This window comes from Diaporthe citri, assembly GCF_014595645.1.
Source record: "Diaporthe citri strain NFHF-8-4 chromosome Unknown scaffold_5, whole genome shotgun sequence".
Classification (NCBI taxonomy): Eukaryota; Fungi; Ascomycota; class Sordariomycetes; order Diaporthales; family Diaporthaceae; genus Diaporthe; species Diaporthe citri.
The window spans coordinates 385,650-404,210 of NW_025064850.1; the positions used below are offsets into that span (position 1 = coordinate 385,650).

An 18,561-nucleotide genomic window follows, 5' to 3' on the forward strand; every position below is an offset into this window, starting at 1 on the left:
GTTTTGTACGAGTATTCGGTGCGAGTATTCAACTTTGCGAGTATTCTTTACGAGCACTGCGGTTGTGGTAGGCACGGTGTGTTGTCGACAGGGTTAGGGTTGGCCCTGTCAAGCATCTCTGCAGGCTTTCCTGCGCGTATGCGAAGTGTAGATGTCTTTCTTTCTTCTTGTATATAAGCCCCCAGCTGAACGGATCGTCATCAGTTCAATCTGATTCTCAGACACCTTGCACAAATGACCAAACAAATTTGCTTCAGTGTTTACTTATTACTAATTTGTCTTTGAAGTGGAAGGGGAAGAGTGGCCGGCTTCTTGCTAGGTTCCCGTACCCTCGGGCGATGGACCAACCCTGTCTAAGGAGGAGACCCCCTTTTCTACAGCAGTCAGCCAGACAGGTTGGATGTTTGGGGACTTGGAATCTACGCTGATTGATCTCAGCCCAACTCCGCAGGTCCTCGGGCGATGCTGCCGTGTGCTGCTGATTTTGCCCTCTTGGAGTTGGAAGGCCCTCGCTACAGGCGGAGAGATTCCAGAGCCCCATAGTGGGTGGTCAGTCATGCGAAGGCACAACAGATTCGTCCAAAGGCAGGTGAGCGGCCCAGAGGAGGAGCAGCATGACTGGAGCCGAGGAGGGGAAGAAATCATGACCTGCTAGCACCTGAGCCTGGCCAAGGGAGACGTTTTGAAGTGGTAAGGACGGCAAACACCAACAGCATCCCCCCTTGTGGGATCCTGCCAACCATGAGGCCCAGGTATTTTTGCCCATGGGCTGGCCTCCGAGGCAGCCGCCAGGAGCCCTGAGGGCATTGGCGATGCAGCAAAATTACATGTCAAGCGGTTAAGTGTCTTTCGCCACCGTGATAAAGGCATGGTTCTGACTTGTCTCTGGGTTGGTTAGGTAGCGGATGGCGAGCCAAAGCTGGCCGTCCAGGCGAAGAAGGCGTGCAGCACACCATGGTTCCTAGGATGGATCAAGGGAATTGCGAATTTATCTCCATGATCGCTTGGATGTCCATGTTCAGATACTTTGTGTTGTCAGCTTACTTCGCATGTTGTTCAAGGATCGATAGCCCTGGTCCTGACCGCGAGCAAAAGAGGTGGAAGAGAGGCCGCAACACCACGTTGCATGCGGGTCTGTATATGGGCCCAGGCTCTGGTGGAAGCCTCCCCGGTTGAAAGACAAGCTTCTCTGTTGTAGCCTGCGGGTGTTTTCCCGTTATTGTGCTAGGAAAATTGCCGCTGCCAGACAGCATCCGACCTGAGCGCCCTTGGTAGGCCACGGAGCAACAGAGATGCGACGAGGATGAACCCCAGTCAGGCTGTCACCTAAACAACACATCACAATACCCCATTGAGAACGATTGGCGATTACGAGAAGTCGTGCAGATCACATTAGGATGGGTGTTCCCTGGCAGAGGTGCCTAAGACCAGCAAGAGAAAGCTTAGCCAAAGACCAGTCGTCTAGCGAGGCAAGCCTAGGCTAGTGCTGCTTGGCTGAGCGGTGCGGCCGAGGCCGACAAGACACTGGCAGAAGACGGGCCGGCGGGGGTGGTAGGATCAATTGGGCTCTGAGAAAAATGGACGAACTGAGGCGAGGAGGGACATGCCAGCGGCCATGGTCCCGGTGGTTTCGTCCCAGCATCTCGTGTCTGTTGTCCCGGCCCTCGTGATAATAATACAGCTTTTGGGGGCATGGGGCGTCGTGGCGAAGGGACGGCGATCTGGGCACAGCCTCGTCGCTAGCCGGGTGTTGTAAATAAGGGAGGCTCGCAGAATGTCAATCAATCAATGCGATGCCCGCGAAAGACACAGGACCCCACGCGACGGACCCTGTCTCTTTTTTTGGTGGTGAAACAGGGTTCCCAGGAAGGGCATGGTCCCAGAGAGGACCGTACACTGCTACAGTAATAACAGCAAGGGGGTTAGGACATGGGCACAAATACAAATGGAGGCCTCGGGATCTTCCCCATTGCGGATCTCGGATCAGGTCGATCGCACAATGCCAGTGTAGCCGGCGGAGTCGTGGGCCCGTTGCTAATAACGATCACAACCAGGTTCATCTGCCGCCGTCGGCGTCAATCGCAGCTCTGTGAGCTCGGACGCCAGCACATCGGATTTATTGATGCGCTGGCATGTCAGGTGTTAATGGTAGTACTAGTGCAGTAATGGTAGTTGGAGCGGCGGTAGTTCTGGTGGTGGCGATGGTTCGTTCGTTCGTTTGGCGCGGGTTGCCTGACCTGAGACGGGGTCAATGTCCAAGCCTGCGCGCCTATAGGCTGGCGGTTTCGAGGCCACCTGAGGCATTTGACGGAGGTGGTAGCCTCGGCAGGCCAGAGTGGCGAAGAGGATGGATGTTTCGTTTTAAAGCCTTCGTCTTAACTCGGGACTTATCGGCCGGTACGAGAGGGTTCGTCTTGGCCATTTATGCTTTCGTTCCGCGATGGGAGATGCGATGCCAAGGATGGTGTCGCGACTGACAGACAGAGCTTGTTGCCATCTGAGTTGGGCAGTCAGGGACTCGGGGCAGTCTGGGGAGCGGCAACGTTACGTTGTGTGTAGGGGTTGTAGAATCGAGACATTTGGTACCGTGGCAGGAAGAGTCCTTTTTCCTGTCACACGAGTCAAATGGCCTGCCTGGCCCACTGTGGCGGCTGGTGGCAGCGGGGCCGTGAAAATCAATCGCATGGCAGGGCAGGGCATGGCATCGTATCCCGTCGTGTCGCATCGTGCTGAGCCGCGGGCCGTCTTGGACGTGATCCACTCCACATGCTTCGCGCGGCTTGCTTCGTGACCGACTGTGAGCAGTTCGTGCTCGACGAAAAGATTGACATGCTACGTAGTAGATGCCGAGGGAACCTGCGAGCGCAAGAAACAATCGGTCGAGCGGGCAGGGGGCTCGTGGGCAGGCGAGGAGGTGGTGGCATGTTTCAAGTTCAGTCGTGTGCCGCGAGGGGGAGGTTGATGGGAGAGGGCAAAACTCCAACTCGTTCAGCTGTTGTGAGTGCCCGGTGTGTGTGCTCGTCTGGTGGCAGGTGCTCGACCGACCCCTCGCAGGAATTTTTGCCGCCCCCAAGCACCTGCTGGCCCGGCCAGTGATCGGCCCAGAACAGGGATAAGCCCAGGAGGGCAGAGAGACAGGAGAGGCACACGCTGCACGGCAGAGGGGAGTAAAGGAAAGGATGGGTTGAGCCGCGCTCTTCCCCCAGCCCTACTGCACTTACCATAGTATGCACTTATGATGCACTCCAGACCGTCGTCCCTGTCCGTCCCTCCTGCCTCCCTAGGACAGCTAGGCTACACAGGTACTAGGCCAGACTAAGCTTAATTTGAGCCCCTGACACCTTTCTTTCTGGTGGCTTGCAGCTTGGTCCTGGCGAGACCGCGAAGACGTGCAGGGCGAGTAGCGCCTGTCATTGGCGGCTACTGTTTCCGCCCTCTGTCTTGGAAACTGCAGGATCCAGGAACGCTGCCGAGCTGATTGGCCCAGACACGCCCTCCTGCGTTGGTAGCGTGGCAGCACGCACCATCGGATCTTTTTCCAGGACTGGTCCCTGATCCATCCTACCCTGCTCTGACCCCTGTCTGACCCCTCCCTCCCTCCCCGACTGTCTGACTGCCCACCTCCTCCATCGCTCACTCGGCCGTTCTCACTCACCACCTGCGCATGTGTCACGGCACAGCACAGAACTGCAACTCGAGCCAAGTCACCCTGCCCGTCTGCAAGGATTGAAACAGACGGGGAAAACAGTCCCAGAAGCCAAGCAGGCATGACATAGGGGCACCCATGTTTCCTCCTCCGCACAAAACAACCCGTTCGCTTCAGACCGTGCCCACTGACCTCCCATGCCGCTCTGTCATTCGCGATGCCAGCTCCCAGGTGAAATTGCCTGTTCACAGGTCATGGCGATTATCACACAGCAGGCAATCTTGGGCCCTATGTCAACATATGCCCGCAGCCATCAGCTATACGTGGGGATGTCCAGTGCAGTCCACCACCACCACCACAATCCGCGGCCCAAGAAGAAGAGCAGCCCCTCCGCGATGTCACCTCGCCCCAGTTCCCTGCGGATCTTGGGTCCCATACCCCTGAGCTGAGCAGGCTGACTGCTTCTTGCCTCCTGGGCTTCTCACTCGCCGTCTGGCTGCTGGCTGCCCCGTCGTTCTTTGTTTGCCGCTCGTGGGCGTCGGGCAGTAGGGGCCTGCCATCTGGGCCAAATCCAATCGACGACGTTGATGCCCTTGCTACCGACAGTAGGATCCTCTTGTCAGGGATGGCCGGGACACAGAATTGGCCCAATATGGAAGTCCACATGCCGCCTAGTGGCGGTTATCTGCATGGGAGTGGCCACGGCAGATCCTGAAGCGAAGGGGAATAGGAGGTTTGTGCTTCTTCTGCGCTTCCATTTGCTGCCCTGCCACGCCTGCTCCCTCCCACGCTTCCCAACCTGGTCAAAAAAGATCTGCGGACTTGCACTACCGCGGTTAGGCCGTGCTGCCTGGGTGGGCCTGATCGGCTCACCTTGGGCCTGGGTCGTGATGTCCCTTGATATACCCCTACTCCGCTAGCCTAGCCTCCATGCCCTCCTGAGACATAAGAAAAGGAGCCTCTCCCTCTCTCTCGCTCTGAGCTTCACTCTTTTCTCCGGCTCACCATCTCGACATCGCTTGTCTGTTCGTTCTCTTACGCAACGAGGTTCATTGCATTCCTTATCTTTGACCTCCCACCAACTTCTATTCTTTCTCTCCTTCCAACAGCGAAGACCAACAACTCCCAGATTAGCCCGGTGCTGTCTCCCTGCCTCCCACGATTACGTCTCTTTGTCTCACCAACAAGGGACCTCACATTCCTTCCAAGTCGGAAAAAAAAAAAAAACCCCACCAGGCGGCCGATCACCCAGACAAAGGCTTTGTTCGTTGATTCACTGCAGCTGAACAATAACCATCTTTTTTCAAGTCACAAGAAGTTCTGACTTGGTCCCGCCACCACCACACATTCATTGTCATATCAACTGCCACAGGCTGGTATTTGACTCGATATATCTGGAGATATCTTCGAGATCCACTCTTTGAGATTCAAGAACAGTCAAGAGGAACTCGAGACTCGATACAGGAAACTTTGACTTCCCAGGACATATATCTCATCTCATCATCGCCAACAGACAAAATGCGCGCTACTACATCCACTGCTCTCATGGCTGCCCTCGCGGGATCTGCCTCGGCCCACATGATGCTGTCGTTCCCTGCCCCCTTGAACAGCAAGTACAACCCCTTCGCGGACTCTGGCAAGATCGACTACTCCTACACCGCGCCTCTTGCGGCAGACGGATCAGACTACCCGTGCAAGGGCTACCAGAGCGACCTGGGCACCCCCGCTGGTCAGTCAACCGCCTCCTTCGCGGTCGGCGGCCAGGGCAACATCACCGTCGTTGGCGGAGCTGCCCACGGCGGTGGCTCGTGCCAGATCTCTCTGTCCACCGATGGCGCCAAGACCTTCAAGGTGATCCAGAGTATCATCGGAAACTGCCCCACCAACGGCGAGGGCAACTTCGACTTCACCGTCCCCTCAGACGCCCCTGCCGGAGATGCTGTTCTGGCCTGGTCGTGGAACAACCGCATCGGCAACCGTGAGTTCTACATGAACTGCGCCGCAGTCACCCTCACTGGCGGCAGCGCCAAGAGGGAGGCCACCGACAAGCGAGCAGCCTCCTTCTCTTCGCTTCCCGACATGTTCGTCGCCAACATCGGCAACGGTTGCAACGTGGCGGAGGGTGGCGACGTCGACTACCCCAACCCGGGCGAGGCAGTCACCAAGAACAGCGACAACCCAGAGGCCCCCAGCGGAAGCTGTGGCTCCTCGGGCTCATCCAGCGGCTCTGGCTCCTCTGACTCTGGCGCCGCCGCAGAAGTGACCGCAAGCCTGCCAGTGTATGTTCCCCCCTTGCGACCTACCTCTTCTGAGTTGTCTTCTTCATCGATCTCACATGCTTACACATCTTCGAACAGTGGCGGTGGTATCTTCGCAACCGTGTCTGCCTCCGTCGAGGTCCCTGCTGCAACCCAGGCTTCCACCACCCTCGCAACCGTCACCAGCGCCACCCCGACACCAACCCCAGAGACCGCAGAGCCTGCCGCTGCCGCCCCTGCTACCGGCGACTCTGGATCAACCGCTGCAGGCTCTGCGTGCACAACTGAGGGCGAGTGGAACTGCGTTGGCGGTTCCTCCTTCCAGCGCTGCGCTTCGGGCGTGTGGAGTGCCGTCCAGAGCCTCGCTGCTGGCACCTCGTGCGAGGCTGGCGTCGCAGCCAACCTGAAGATGGTCAGCGCGAGGAGGGCCGGCCGGTTCCACCAGCGCCGGTTTGCCGCCTAAGGCCTAGGTCACAAGGGGAAAAGAAAAGGCCCTCAGGCTTAGGGTGTGTGTGACCTTGGCAGTTGCTGAGGACGTCACGGTGTGGACTAAATTCAATTCTTGGATATGCCAAAACTTCTATGGGGATTAGGCTATTTTGTATTTTCTGGGTTCGGCTTTTTTGATGATACCTTGGGCATGTTTGGCATTCTGCATCACCGGAGTGGGAAAAATATCAGACCACATCTTTTATGAATGATTACATTGATGGGAGCGTTCTCGCTTCTCAACTCGCAGCTTCATGTTCTCTGATTCCTATGGCAATGATTTTGACTGTTGTGAACCTTGGAGTGCGTGAAATTACTTTGATGAGCCGCGCAACTACGTGGGGTGGGCTTCATATCGCAAGCAGAGCCTAGCCACGCAATACCAGTCCAGTCCATGTGGTGTTCATCACCTCGGCTCTTTCTACAAATTAATTAGGAGAGGAGGTGTGCACTCCGGGGAGAGCGCCCGGGTGTTTCACCAAGATTGACGCGCTTGCGGGACGGAGGTCAACGCTGCGGTCCCATAGGCCGGCGGCTGAGATTGTATCCCTCGGGACAAGACACACCACCAGCCAATGTCGATCAACCCCTTGGGGAATGGACGGCCGCTAGAATGTTCTGGTCTCGATCTCCCTCTCCCTTCCCTGTCTGCCATTCTTCAGCACCGCTACGGAGAAGGGATACTCTTTGTCCGCCGTGTCTTGGAATGCTAGCTTGGTCTCATCCAGCCCCGCGGTCGCGTGGTGCACTTTTCTGGGTTGGGCCTGCAAAAGTGTGCACAGCGTACTGGGTAGCGGTGGTGGTGCCGTTCGATATCATTGACCATCACTGTTCGGTATTCCTCTGGCTCTTCATCGACTATGAGCAGGCACTCTTGCCGACGCCTTTCGCAAAATCGCCCGCGACATTGGACGCACATGCTTGCCGTGATATGAGGCCGAACATGCGGCCCATGGAGTCCGTCCCTACCCGGGGCCCGCCGCAGCCCGGCACTCTAATGCACTCTTCCAGCCACGCCTCGACGTGACGGACGAGCTGGCCACACCTGAAGATAGCGCCGTTCATCGTATGCGAAGAACTGTCACGAATGGTAAAAGCCAGCCACGCATTGGCGCCCACCACGGCCTCCCTGGGCCTGAGACATCCTGCATCTCGTGCACCTAATGTCCTTGTGGCCGCGCTGCCTGCAGTCTCGGCGGCGTCCAGGATGATCTGCTGTCGATGATGTGATATCATATTAGAAAGCTAGACGTCATGTCTTGTCGTAGTAGACGAGTCCGTAGCCCAGCATAGAAGCCGGATCGGGAACCAGTCGGTCTTGTGCGCGACCCAGGCGGCGACAGCAGGGTCGCTCACGTTGCTGCTCCCACCCTCCCCACTGCCGCGGGCGAGCGTACTGCTCCCGCGATGGGCGTCTACGGCCTGCTGGCTTGCGGTCCTGGTCTTCTTTTTGTAGTGCGTCATGGTCGAGTGATGATATTTGTGCGTCCTTTTTGAGGGACACACACGGCGCCCAGATCAGGAGTCGTCGCCGCAGAAGAAAAAAAGGTTCGACGCCGCCTGTCGGAGCGAACCACGCGATTCGTCCCTGCATCATGGGCTGCATTGGTGCGCATGCACCATCGATCGTCTGTGGGTGGTCTGGTCCTGGACTGGGAGTTCCCGGCGACATCCACGTGTGTAAGTCAGTCAGTGCCATCGTCTCTCGTGGAGCTACATATCAGAAGAAACGCAAACATGCGCGTTTAACCTGACCAGGTCGTAATCAACCCTATTTTGTGGGATAACCTGCGATTAAATAGTCAGCCTACCGTCGGATATTTTGCCACAGGGTCGTGTACACACTATAGGATAGCTCACCATGAGATGTACACCACGGGATACTCAGCCTTGGGATAGTCGCTGGGGGATGATCAATTGTGTGTGGGATAATATCCTACGGGATACTAGTAGTCTACGGGGCAATTTCTTTAGTTGCTGTAGCTGTGTTTGTAGGATAATATGCAAGATGGTACCCAAGAAGGCTTCAGCTGTTTTTCCCAATGTGCTCTCATATCCTTTCACCGTCTTAAGTTACCATCAGCTGTAGCAAGTGAAGTTTGATATTGCGGTAGATTCGAGACACAGTGAATCTCGGTGGTAGGGTGTTGGATAGGCACGGGCTTTATCATCATTACCTGGGGAGGCTCGCCTTGTCAGCTATGTTCCCCGTCTTCCATAGACATTTGCGTGTCACGTACTGCTCTAGGATCAGTTGCGATCAGTACGGTGTTGAACCTGTGCGTGGTAGAAGCAAATGTAGTAGAGTTCCTCAATGCGTGCATTGGGCTGTCCTTTCCGAGCGAGGAAACTCAAGATATCAGAACTGACACATCAGTCACACGAGGCACGCAAGCAATGGTCAAGCGGCTGAAACCAGGCCCTTTCGAGTCGTACAAAATGACAATGGCCACTTTCCGTCGAATTGTTTCCATTGAAAGCTTACTGGCGTTTCCGTCGATATCACTTATCCGTTTCATTTGACTTGAGTTGGGCCCACACATGTTCGATCCACCAACAGAGACGGTGCCAACCCCTGATCCAACACTGCAGCACTGCTTAGGCCCTGCTGTGCCGCATATCTCATTTGGTCTTGAGATGAAAAGTATGGGCTTTCCTGCAGTTGGTGCTAAACGATGCAGAATCATTGGCCATCGTATCATTCGATGCTGACAACCGGAAGCCCAAATGCGGAATGCAAGGGGCTCAATTCCCTCTGAGGGAGGCAGAGGGAAGATTTCAAGTCTCTCTTTATAAATGCAGCGCCTCTTCCTGCGTGTTATCCATGGACAAGTTTGTTTCTTCTCTTCTGGCAACCAATGCCGTTCACTCATTCGCGGCGTGGCCCATACACTCTTTGAACGTTCTTCCCCTCTTCGGATCTCTTCTTTCAAACCAACCTCTATTTGTATCTTATGCATCTTCTTTTACGACCAGACTTCAACATGCGTTCGGGAATAATTCCCCCACTCCTCGCTGTAATTGCATCGGCTATCGCGTCGCCAGCCCCACACACCACGGAGACCACATCATCCACACTACAGACAGTCACCGCCTCCGGGCTCTCTGCACTGACACCAGCGGTGGACGGCGCCCTCTTCGCCGCAGCCGACGATGACGCAACCACGATCATAACTCTGGCCTCAGCCCAGACAGTGCTGATCTCCGTCCCCGGGAATGAGCCCTACACCGCGATTCCCGAGCAGGGTTATGTCCAGGTCCAGGTCGCGGTGCAGGTGTCTGTCGTCGTGGACTACTTCGACACCAGCAGCACTGTCAGCACAGTCACCCAGACACAAACCATCGAGAGGCGTGTCGACTTCTGTACCACGACTTCAACGATCGGCATCTCGTGAGGGATGGTATAAGGAAAGAAGGTGAATTTGACGGTTGCACGGCATCGAACAAATCTCACAGTGCTCGGAAGTAGTTCAAGGTACCCAGTGGTTGAGTAGAATAAAAAAGCTTTATGGATAGTCGTTTACCGTTATTCATTAGTGAAGGTGTGATACCTCATGGAGGCTCGTTGCTATGGTAATGCGTCACTTAAGTCATTTTTAGTGCTCATTGTGTCTTAATAACTTCTTCAAATATCCTCAATTTACCCATCTCAACCCTTAATTTAATCCATCTGGTAGCCTCCTACCATGCTTCCTTCTCTTCGCTGGAAGGCAACGGTGACTTGGATTCAATTCATGTATTGAGGCTCGCTGCGTATGTGTCTGAAGCCCTCCCCCATTGTCTATACTTTGTCCTTCCATGTCATGTTCATTTTCTCCCCTCGCTGCATCATCTGTACTCGGGTCACATCTCGATCCATCCGACTGTGCAATCTTTCCCGGGCGTTTGCCTTCATTAAGTCGCAACATGTAGTCCGAGAAGCAGCATTTGCCTCGATATAAGTCATTATATCCTTTAGATCAACATCCCTCTGTTCAATTCTGGCCATCCTAGAAGCAGAATGGAGAATATTTGTGATGGCGTGGCCGTCGAGCCGGCGCTTAGCAATCGCAGAGATGCTGTCGACGTCAGCTTTGGTGAGACATTTCTGGCTGCCAGACTCAACGACGCCATCAGTCCAAATCTTGCGTCGAATCTTTTTGTTTAGCTTGAACTCTAGCACAATATCTACGCTGGATAGAACACTGTCATCAATAAGTCCAACTCTATCCGTAGTTGTGATCAATATGCCCATACGAGGAGCCACAATAGCTACAATAACGAAACTTATCAGAGCATTTTAAATACACCATTGGAAGCAAATAGACTTACTTTGGTAATCTTCAATAAGATTGAGCATCTCTGATGATAGATATCGCATATTAGCGTTTCGAAACTCGTGCCACACACTAGGCTCCGTAGGCAATACCGACGTAGTCGGGAGCTTGACCAACCATTACATCGGAAATCTTGACCTACTCGTATGCTACCGCACTAGTATTTACATTCCATCCATGCTTTAAACGTTCGGCGACAGACGGGCCAGCAGCAGTTGCGTCAGGATCACGCAGCTTGCTTGCTTCAATTACAGCGCTTACGAGCCTTTGGAACTCATCGCGGCTCCCTGAAAGACTTTCTTTCTCCTCATCCGTTGCTACGGCCAAGAAGTTGGCAACGCGGTGAGATCTAGCTTAGCTTGTGACTCCTTGATGCAGTCCCCGCGAGAAGTTAGGATTTGTCTATTCGTCAACAGTTCACGTGATTAGATATAGATAGATGGTACTGGTTCAAGATCCACTATGCCCATTTTGACTCATCCCATCGTACGTCGAAACTCTCACGCCCAGATGTGAGAGAATTTGCACTCTGCGGTGCAGAGCCTGGCGAGGAGATCAAGCCGACGCCTTTCAGAAGCTCCTCAGGCTCCTCGGTAAAATGTACACTGGCCATGCCAACAGAGCCACCTGGGCAGCCTGTATCTGCATGGAAATGGAATGAACCAGAGTCAATGACAACGTATGAAGAGTAATTTTCCAGAATGTTGAGGCTGCAAACCCAGGGCGTTGTTCTGCCGAACTCCTGGATTTCACCGCTGATTCAGATCCAAAGCGGGGAACTGCTTTATCAATTGATCTGGCTGACACCCGAGATTGCTTATGATTGACCCCATATGCGAGACCATGTGGCATGCATATGTATCTGAGTGGGCCTAGACCACTTCGAGTCCTGTTACACAGGAAACAGGCTCTATTCGTTCTGGACAGGAGGTCAAGCTTCTTCATTCAATCACCCCAATTAACTGATCATCCTGTTTAATATCTTCCATTGGATGTTCCCAATAGTCCATTCTTATCTTCTTCTCTTCTTAGAGGTATTTAAAAGCCAAATAAATTATTAGAATACGAGTGAATTAAAGCTATTTCTCAACCCAACTACCTTAAATTTATATTACAGTAACAGCTCAGCTTTATTAGACTGCAGTGGTGGTTCAGAAGTTTCTGGACGATTCTGATCATCGCCACAGTCCAGCGGTAGTGTGACAGCACAACTATGTAGGCTACACTATATTCTCCTAAGCATCTTTTAACGTTTTGGTCCACTATGCTGTAGTGTAGTGGCGTAGGACGCCGTATAGCATAGGGCATCACCTGATTAACCCTTAGAGTTAAACACATAATCACTACATGCAGTAATAATATTGTTTAAAATTAAGTCAACATTATCATCTTAATGAAGAAAAGCAAATTTGAGAGAGTTGACAAATACAAGTTCCATTGAATTAAAACAGTAAATTAATAAAAGGTAAATATATAGATTCTTGATGAGAGGGTGTGTGTGGGTGGGTGTATGTGTGCAATGCCCTTGCTTATATAAGCGGGACTCAAGCTCCCACTACACGCCCTTTTGGTGCCATCTTCTGCAGCACCCCAGGGCCTTCTGAATGCCCTCCTTTTTGCTTGGACAGATAGCGCCCACTTAACTTGAATCGAGGTAGTTGAGGTCAGCTGTTATGTCTCTGATCCCTCTCGTGAGATTTGAGAGGGGTGGGAGGTGAAGCGGGGCTCGGGGCGAAGGGAAGGGGGTAGGAGGTGCGAAGAGACAGGAAGGAGAAAAGCAAATACCTCGGGATGATTGTTAAACCCTATCGCTGATCAGGCCTCATGTGCGCTTCAGTTTTTCTGAATCATCGTATCCATCGGTTTCTGCTACTTGCCTCACTAGCACGCCCTTTGTAACTCCGGGATTCTATCAGATTTGATCTTCGAGTTCCGGTGGCGGAAATTCATGGGCAGGTGGGCTGATCAAATGTGTTTTTTATGGTGTATTTAGGTCACAAACCGAGTTCAGGGCCGTCACTTTTCGGCTTGAATATGATGGTGATTTCGGCTACATGAAAACACCCAGCGCACGCTATGGGTCTCTATAATTGAAGCTAGTCACTAGTCATCCACGTACAAGCTATGAGTGGTGGACTGGTTGTTGTTCTTCTTTCTACTATATAAATCATGTGCTTCCCCCTTTTGCGTATGTGTAGGTTTTGCTCCATCAAGATTCATTCTCTCCAAGGTTGAGAAGTTCTCATTGATGTGCATTATTTAATATATTACCAAAGCACTTCAATTCCACCCACTCTTCTAGCAACATGGATATCATGGGCGCGGGCTATAGCCCTCCTTGCGATGACGAGTACCGGACACAGGACAAGCAAGACCCTGTTCTGGCTAATTGTCAGACCAGAAATGAGGCCACACCGCTCCCTGAGAATGGTGGCCTTGAAACGATGACCACACGACTGTGCCCTTACGGATATGAAATCGTCGAAGACCCCCTCGCCGCACCTCATGCTGGGTCCACCAAGCCGCCACTCGACGAGACTTTGATAGACCTCACGCGTCAGCTCGAGATGCAGGGTACGGTGGAAATCCTCGATTGGAAGCAGCACGCCGCGAAACAAGAAAAATTCCTCATAGCACTCCTTACTTGGGCCTTAAATATGATCGATGCTGCGCAGTGCCTCCAAGGGAACCTGCGTGGTGTGCTGGTTCGGTTCGCGAAAGCCCAGGACCAAGTGGTGGCTTTACAGAGGGATCAAGAAGAGGCTGCAGGCATGCGTGCCTCTCTCGAGATGCGACTAAATAACGCTGGGCTTCGGTTGAAAACAGCGGAGGATCGATCACTGGTACTTGAGAAGGAGAATCAACAGATGTCGAAAGTGTTTGCTTCTATAAAGCGCCGACTGAAACATGTGGGCAGGTATAAGACGTCACTCCCCACATCTCTTTGAAAACTGCAGACTAACAAAGGTCCGTGTAGAAACAAGAGACGAACGCCTCGCCCAAGACCATCGGATCAATACCGAGCTCGAATGAGGTCTCGCGAAACGGTGGGTTCAGGTGGGTCCCCTTTCCAGACTGTGAGGTGTACATCGAGTTCATTGGAAAATCACCACATTAGAGGGAGAGAGTCCGGGACACTCCGTGATGGGCACGTGCCCTGAGAGATATCGCCGCGCACCAGCTTCACGGGAGCCTCGTGGAAGCTGAGAGAATGATATGGAGTCTTCAAAAAGAGTACGAGAGACCCCTAGGAAGAAGGAAGGGAGGGGAGATTAAGTCTAGCAGTATTATCCCCTATGAATACACTGCTTCTGTGCTACTTCAGCGCTGGTTAGCCGCCGCGTATCCCTAATCACTCTGCTTGTATTCAACAACCCGTACAATGTGGTGGAAAAGGTGCTGTAGTTCAGCTTAATATCATTTCTTATTTCTTGTTGGTTCCGGGGCAAAAGTCAGTGGTTTGCCACAACACAATGTATTAAAAGCACATGTTTGTGAAGATGATGTTCTCAGGGGTTGCTCTGCCTATAGGTATGTCGATCGGAAACGCTTTGAAACAGCAACAGCACCAGTACCAGTACTAACAATAAGTCGGTAATGATGGCGGTGTATGTCTATTAGAAGCGGAGGCAGGGGCTGAGGCCTATCATCCACGGCGGATAACCCCGCGACAGGGTGCGTCTGTACTTCTCCCTCTTGTGTCTCTGCGGCACTGGGTTCATTCTCTGCCGCTGCTGCCTGCATTGCTGTATCTTCGCATGGCAGATGCTGGTTTTTAAATGTTGCAAACCCTTACAGGCGGGGTTAAACACTGGACAGCTTAATGCGGGCTGTGCAAAGCGGGCGCGGTTGCTGACGGTTGCACCGCGTCCTGAGCAGCACTTTCGCATTCGCATTCGAGGATTTCCAGCGCCGGTGGTGGACCTCATCGGAGTCAACCTGAAACACGGAGGCCCATTCGCGGGCCGAACAGAATTGCAAAATTGCAACACAGCTGCGGCAATCCTCGACTTCGACTTGCCACCTGGCCCCCATGGTATTTCAAGCCTGACGTTGCGTCCGACCAAGCCCAAAAGACGATACCGACACCAGCCCTCAGCACCAGTAAAGGGGGTATTTCAGCTTCGGCCGCTCATTACCGTAGCATGGGTCTCGAAACGGCCTTGCCAATGACGCGGTGGTGGTCCAATCATGTCTGTTAAGTTTGCGACGATTTACTCGAAAATGGATCGAGTGTGTCCGACCTGAGTCCGGAAGTCCCCAGTCGGCCGGCGGTCAGCATCAGCAACGGACAGGGAACAACCCTATCGAAAACGATCCTGCCCGGAGCCGGGGGACGTTCGTCCGGGCACGCTGTAATACCGATGCATGCCATTCGACCTACATACGCAAGACCCAGAGAGCTGGGCCTACGCTCAACCTACCCCGTGGCCTTCGATTGGGCCGCGCTTCGCAGGACGCGCTCAGGCTGCCGTCCGGACATGTCGTTCAGCCGCCGTCAGCTTGACGATCTGCCTCTGCATTTCTCGGAGTTCAACGGTATCATGGGTGATTACATGAAGTGGAGGGTAGCACAATCTGATATCGGGTTAAAAGATCTGTCGAGTGTGTATGTGGAAACACTGGACAGCGGACACGCCACTGACATGTCCGGGACGTGATATCTGAAACGTAGATATTTAAGAATCGACTCGAATTCATGTTGAGGGTAGCGAAGGCGACGAGTGTCTCCTGTTCTGACCAGCGTCAAAGTTTGCCATTTCGTGGTCCTTGTCTTCCTCCCAATCTATCGCACAGTTTTATCCTCGTCTCCTGAACAGTCTACACCATGCCCGGCTCCGAGTCCACTTCCGAGACGGCGTCCAAGTCCGGCGCCGTCGACTCAGAGGCTCAGATAGCTCCGGTCTCGGTAGAGACAGTAGAGACCACCAAGCCTGAGGCACGCGACGCCAACATCGTCGACTGGGACGGCCCGCGAGACCCCAATAACCCGCAGAACTGGAGCAGCGGCAAGAAGTGGGCGCACATCATCATGGTCTCCCTGTTCGCCCTGGTCACGAACATGGCGCCGACCATGTGCGTGCCTGGCGCCCCAACCTTCCTCCACGAGTTCCACGTCACGAACTCCACGCTGGCCCAGCTCGCCATCACCATATACGTCCTCGGGCTGGCGGTCGGCCCCATGGTCCTGTCCCCACTCAGCGAGGCCTACGGGCGCCTGCCCGTCTATCACGCCTCGAACTTTTTGTTCCTGGTCTTCCTTGTGGGCTGCGGGCTGAGTAGGACAGTTGCACAGTTCATGGTGTTCCGCTTTATCTCGGGCTGCATGGGAGGTGTGCCCATGCCCCTGGGCGGTGCCACTATTGCGGATCTCCTTCAGGTCGAGGCGCGGCCTGTGGCCATGGCTCTCTTCAGCCTAGGCCCTCTGACAGGACCAGTGGGTTTGACTATACGGTTCCCCAGTAACATCGCTGCTGAGCATACACTGATATACGTCCAAGGTGCTCGGCCCACTCATTGGAGGCTTTACGGTTGTCGGCTTGGGTTGGCGCTGGACCTTCTGGATTTTGATCATCCTGAGCGGTGCAATCTTCCTGGTCGCCGCCGTGTTAATGCGCGAGACGCACCCCAAGATCCTGCTCGAGCGCAAGACAGCACGCCTCCGCGCCAGCACCGGCAACCCGCATCTGCGGTCCAGGCTGACGTCCAGGCGCCTGACGCCCGGCCAGGTGCTCGCCACGACGCTGGTCCGCCCCTGCGAGCTCCTGGTCAGGTCGCCCATCCTGCTGGTCGTGTCCATCTACGTGGCCCTCATCTTCGGCACCATGTACCTCCTCTTCACCACCTTCACCAGCGTCTTCGAGGGCCAGTACGGCTTCAGCACCGCCATGTCCGGGCTCGTGTACCTGGGCTCGGGAGTCGCGCTCGTGTTTGCCCTGGTTGCCTTCCACGGCCTGAACGGCCGCGTGCTGCGGTCGCGCATGAGGGCCGACGGGGTCGCAAGCCCGAAGCCCGAGTATCACCTCATCATGATGATTCTGTTCAGCCCCTTTGTGGGTCTCGGGCTCTTCATGTACGGGTGGACTACCTTCTACCAGGTGCACTGGATTGTGCCCATCATCGGGACTGTTCTCATCGGCTTCGGTGCCTTCTTCGTAATTGTAGGCATCGACCCTCTATTGCTTTTCCTGCCGCATGGTATTTCAGTTGGCTAATCTCTTCGCAGATGCCTGCGCAACTATACTTGGTGGACCTGTTCGGCTCACAGGCAGCCGCCTCAGCTCTGGGTGCCAACAACTTGCTGCGATTCATCTTCAGCCCGTTCCTGCCCCTGGCAGGGCCAGCAATGTATGCAACGCTTGGTTATGGATGGGGAAACACCTTGCTCGGATTCCTTGCCCTCGCCTTTGTGCCGTTCCCAATTGTGTTCTACAAGTACGGTGAGCGGCTGCGAGGCAAGGTTGTCGACTTGTAAAGAGAGAAGACTGGAAATGGGACTCGATTATTGGTGCCTGGAACTGATCAGCCCCCATTACTCTATCAACTTCCCACCATCATCTCTGTTCTCGCAATTCCGGCATTCGAGGTGGTTCCATTGTTGAGTGTATAAGTTCAGAGATTTCTTGTCAAGCTTAATTCACAAGGTCATATTTTATTTAAGGGGGGGGGGTGTATAAATACAAAAGCCAAGGATGGTGATGGGGAATCATTTTGTGTCACAATCGTAAGTATAGCGCCATAAACATACTCGCTTCGCAGAAAATTCAGACGCGAACATACAAGCTGCTCTGTGATTGAGAGCATTCCCGTGGCATTGACCCCGTCTCGATACTTTCTCATTCAAGTTAACCACGGCCACGCTTCTGAATTTCGTTTCGCTCAGAAATTACTTGGTTTCAAAAGTAGCACCGAGTCTATTCACATGTTCTCCCATGTTCTATCCGCGGTCTCCATCATATTCAATACCATAGTCTCTTCCTCCTGCCTGCCTAATGCAGCACCACGGTGACGAATTCCAGAAAGAATCGGCCTTTTTCCCTTCCTTTTTCTCTCCCAGATTCACCTCCTGGTTATCTTCTGTGAATTTAAAAGGCTGACTCTGGGGAGACCTGCTGTGACTGCATACGTGGAGAAACAACGTAGCCCATTCGCGAACTGACCAAGATCTGGTTGCGTCCAGGAACATCTTCCATATGTCAGAATTCCCTCGCCTCTAAGGTAGAAGACAAGCAGAACAATGCGGAAGGACGGCTTTACAGGGAGGGAATCAACTCTCGCGAGGTCTAGACCTTCTAGACCGCGATCACGTTTGGTACCCTCGCGGTCATCGGGGCCGCTACAGGAATGTACTCGACCGTGCACGCGAGGAAGGCCTTCGACGTCGGCATGCGGCAGTACCAGCTGGCGCTGGCTTGCTCGGCGGAGAATCCGACAGAGAATCTGTCTGGTTTCTGCGGCTGACGGCGCGGTATAGCTGGCAGAGATGACCTCAAAGAATCGCCAACACACACGATGCTAATAGCCTAGTTATGCTATGACAGACAGGACGACCTGGTATTGAAGCGAGCTTAACTAAGCAGCATATAACTCTCTCTCCATGAGAAAACCAATTAAATTAAAAACCAGTACTCCGATTTTCTGATGTCTTTTACCCACACACCTCTGTGAACAAGCCTGTCCATGCACAAGCCACTCCAAGCACCACCCCCCCTCGCCCCGCCTTCCCCTGACCTCCACCAACCCCCAAAACCACCATGTAAAAATCTACACGGGCACATGGACACATAAATACATAAATACATACGTACAAACAGGTAAAGAGACAACTCGACAACCCCTCTGGTTTCCGGCT

The 18,561-nt window shown here is 53.6% G+C and overlaps 5 protein-coding genes across 5 annotated transcripts; 4 read left to right on the forward strand and 1 right to left on the reverse strand.

The window, feature by feature from the left end:
- Positions 1–5,164: 5,164 nt before the first annotated feature.
- INS49_010813 (uncharacterized protein) lies at positions 5,165–6,367 on the forward strand (the record flags this gene model as incomplete). Its single annotated transcript, XM_043171536.1, has 2 exons — positions 5,165–5,925; positions 6,004–6,367. 2 exons carry the CDS (start codon positions 5,165–5,167, stop codon positions 6,365–6,367), a joined length of 1,125 nt encoding a protein of 374 aa, XP_043023281.1.
- An 884-nt stretch (positions 6,368–7,251) lies between these two features.
- INS49_010814 (uncharacterized protein) lies at positions 7,252–7,857 on the reverse strand (the record flags this gene model as incomplete). Its single annotated transcript, XM_043171537.1, has 2 exons — positions 7,252–7,608; positions 7,645–7,857. The coding sequence occupies 2 exons, from the start codon at positions 7,855–7,857 to the stop codon at positions 7,252–7,254; spliced, it is 570 nt and encodes a 189-aa protein (XP_043023282.1).
- A 1,520-nt stretch (positions 7,858–9,377) lies between these two features.
- INS49_010815 (uncharacterized protein) lies at positions 9,378–9,788 on the forward strand (the record flags this gene model as incomplete). Its single annotated transcript, XM_043171538.1, has 1 exon — positions 9,378–9,788. The coding sequence occupies one exon, from the start codon at positions 9,378–9,380 to the stop codon at positions 9,786–9,788; it is 411 nt and encodes a 136-aa protein (XP_043023283.1).
- A 3,227-nt stretch (positions 9,789–13,015) lies between these two features.
- INS49_010816 (uncharacterized protein) lies at positions 13,016–13,827 on the forward strand (the record flags this gene model as incomplete). The annotated part of the gene is made up of 2 exons (XM_043171539.1): positions 13,016–13,618; positions 13,687–13,827. The coding sequence occupies 2 exons, from the start codon at positions 13,016–13,018 to the stop codon at positions 13,825–13,827; spliced, it is 744 nt and encodes a 247-aa protein (XP_043023284.1).
- Positions 13,828–15,537: 1,710 nt separating this feature from the next.
- INS49_010817 (uncharacterized protein) lies at positions 15,538–17,184 on the forward strand (the record flags this gene model as incomplete). The annotated part of the gene is made up of 3 exons (XM_043171540.1): positions 15,538–16,146; positions 16,211–16,870; positions 16,936–17,184. 3 exons carry the CDS (start codon positions 15,538–15,540, stop codon positions 17,182–17,184), a joined length of 1,518 nt encoding a protein of 505 aa, XP_043023285.1.
- Between the last annotated feature and the right edge of the window lie 1,377 nt (positions 17,185–18,561).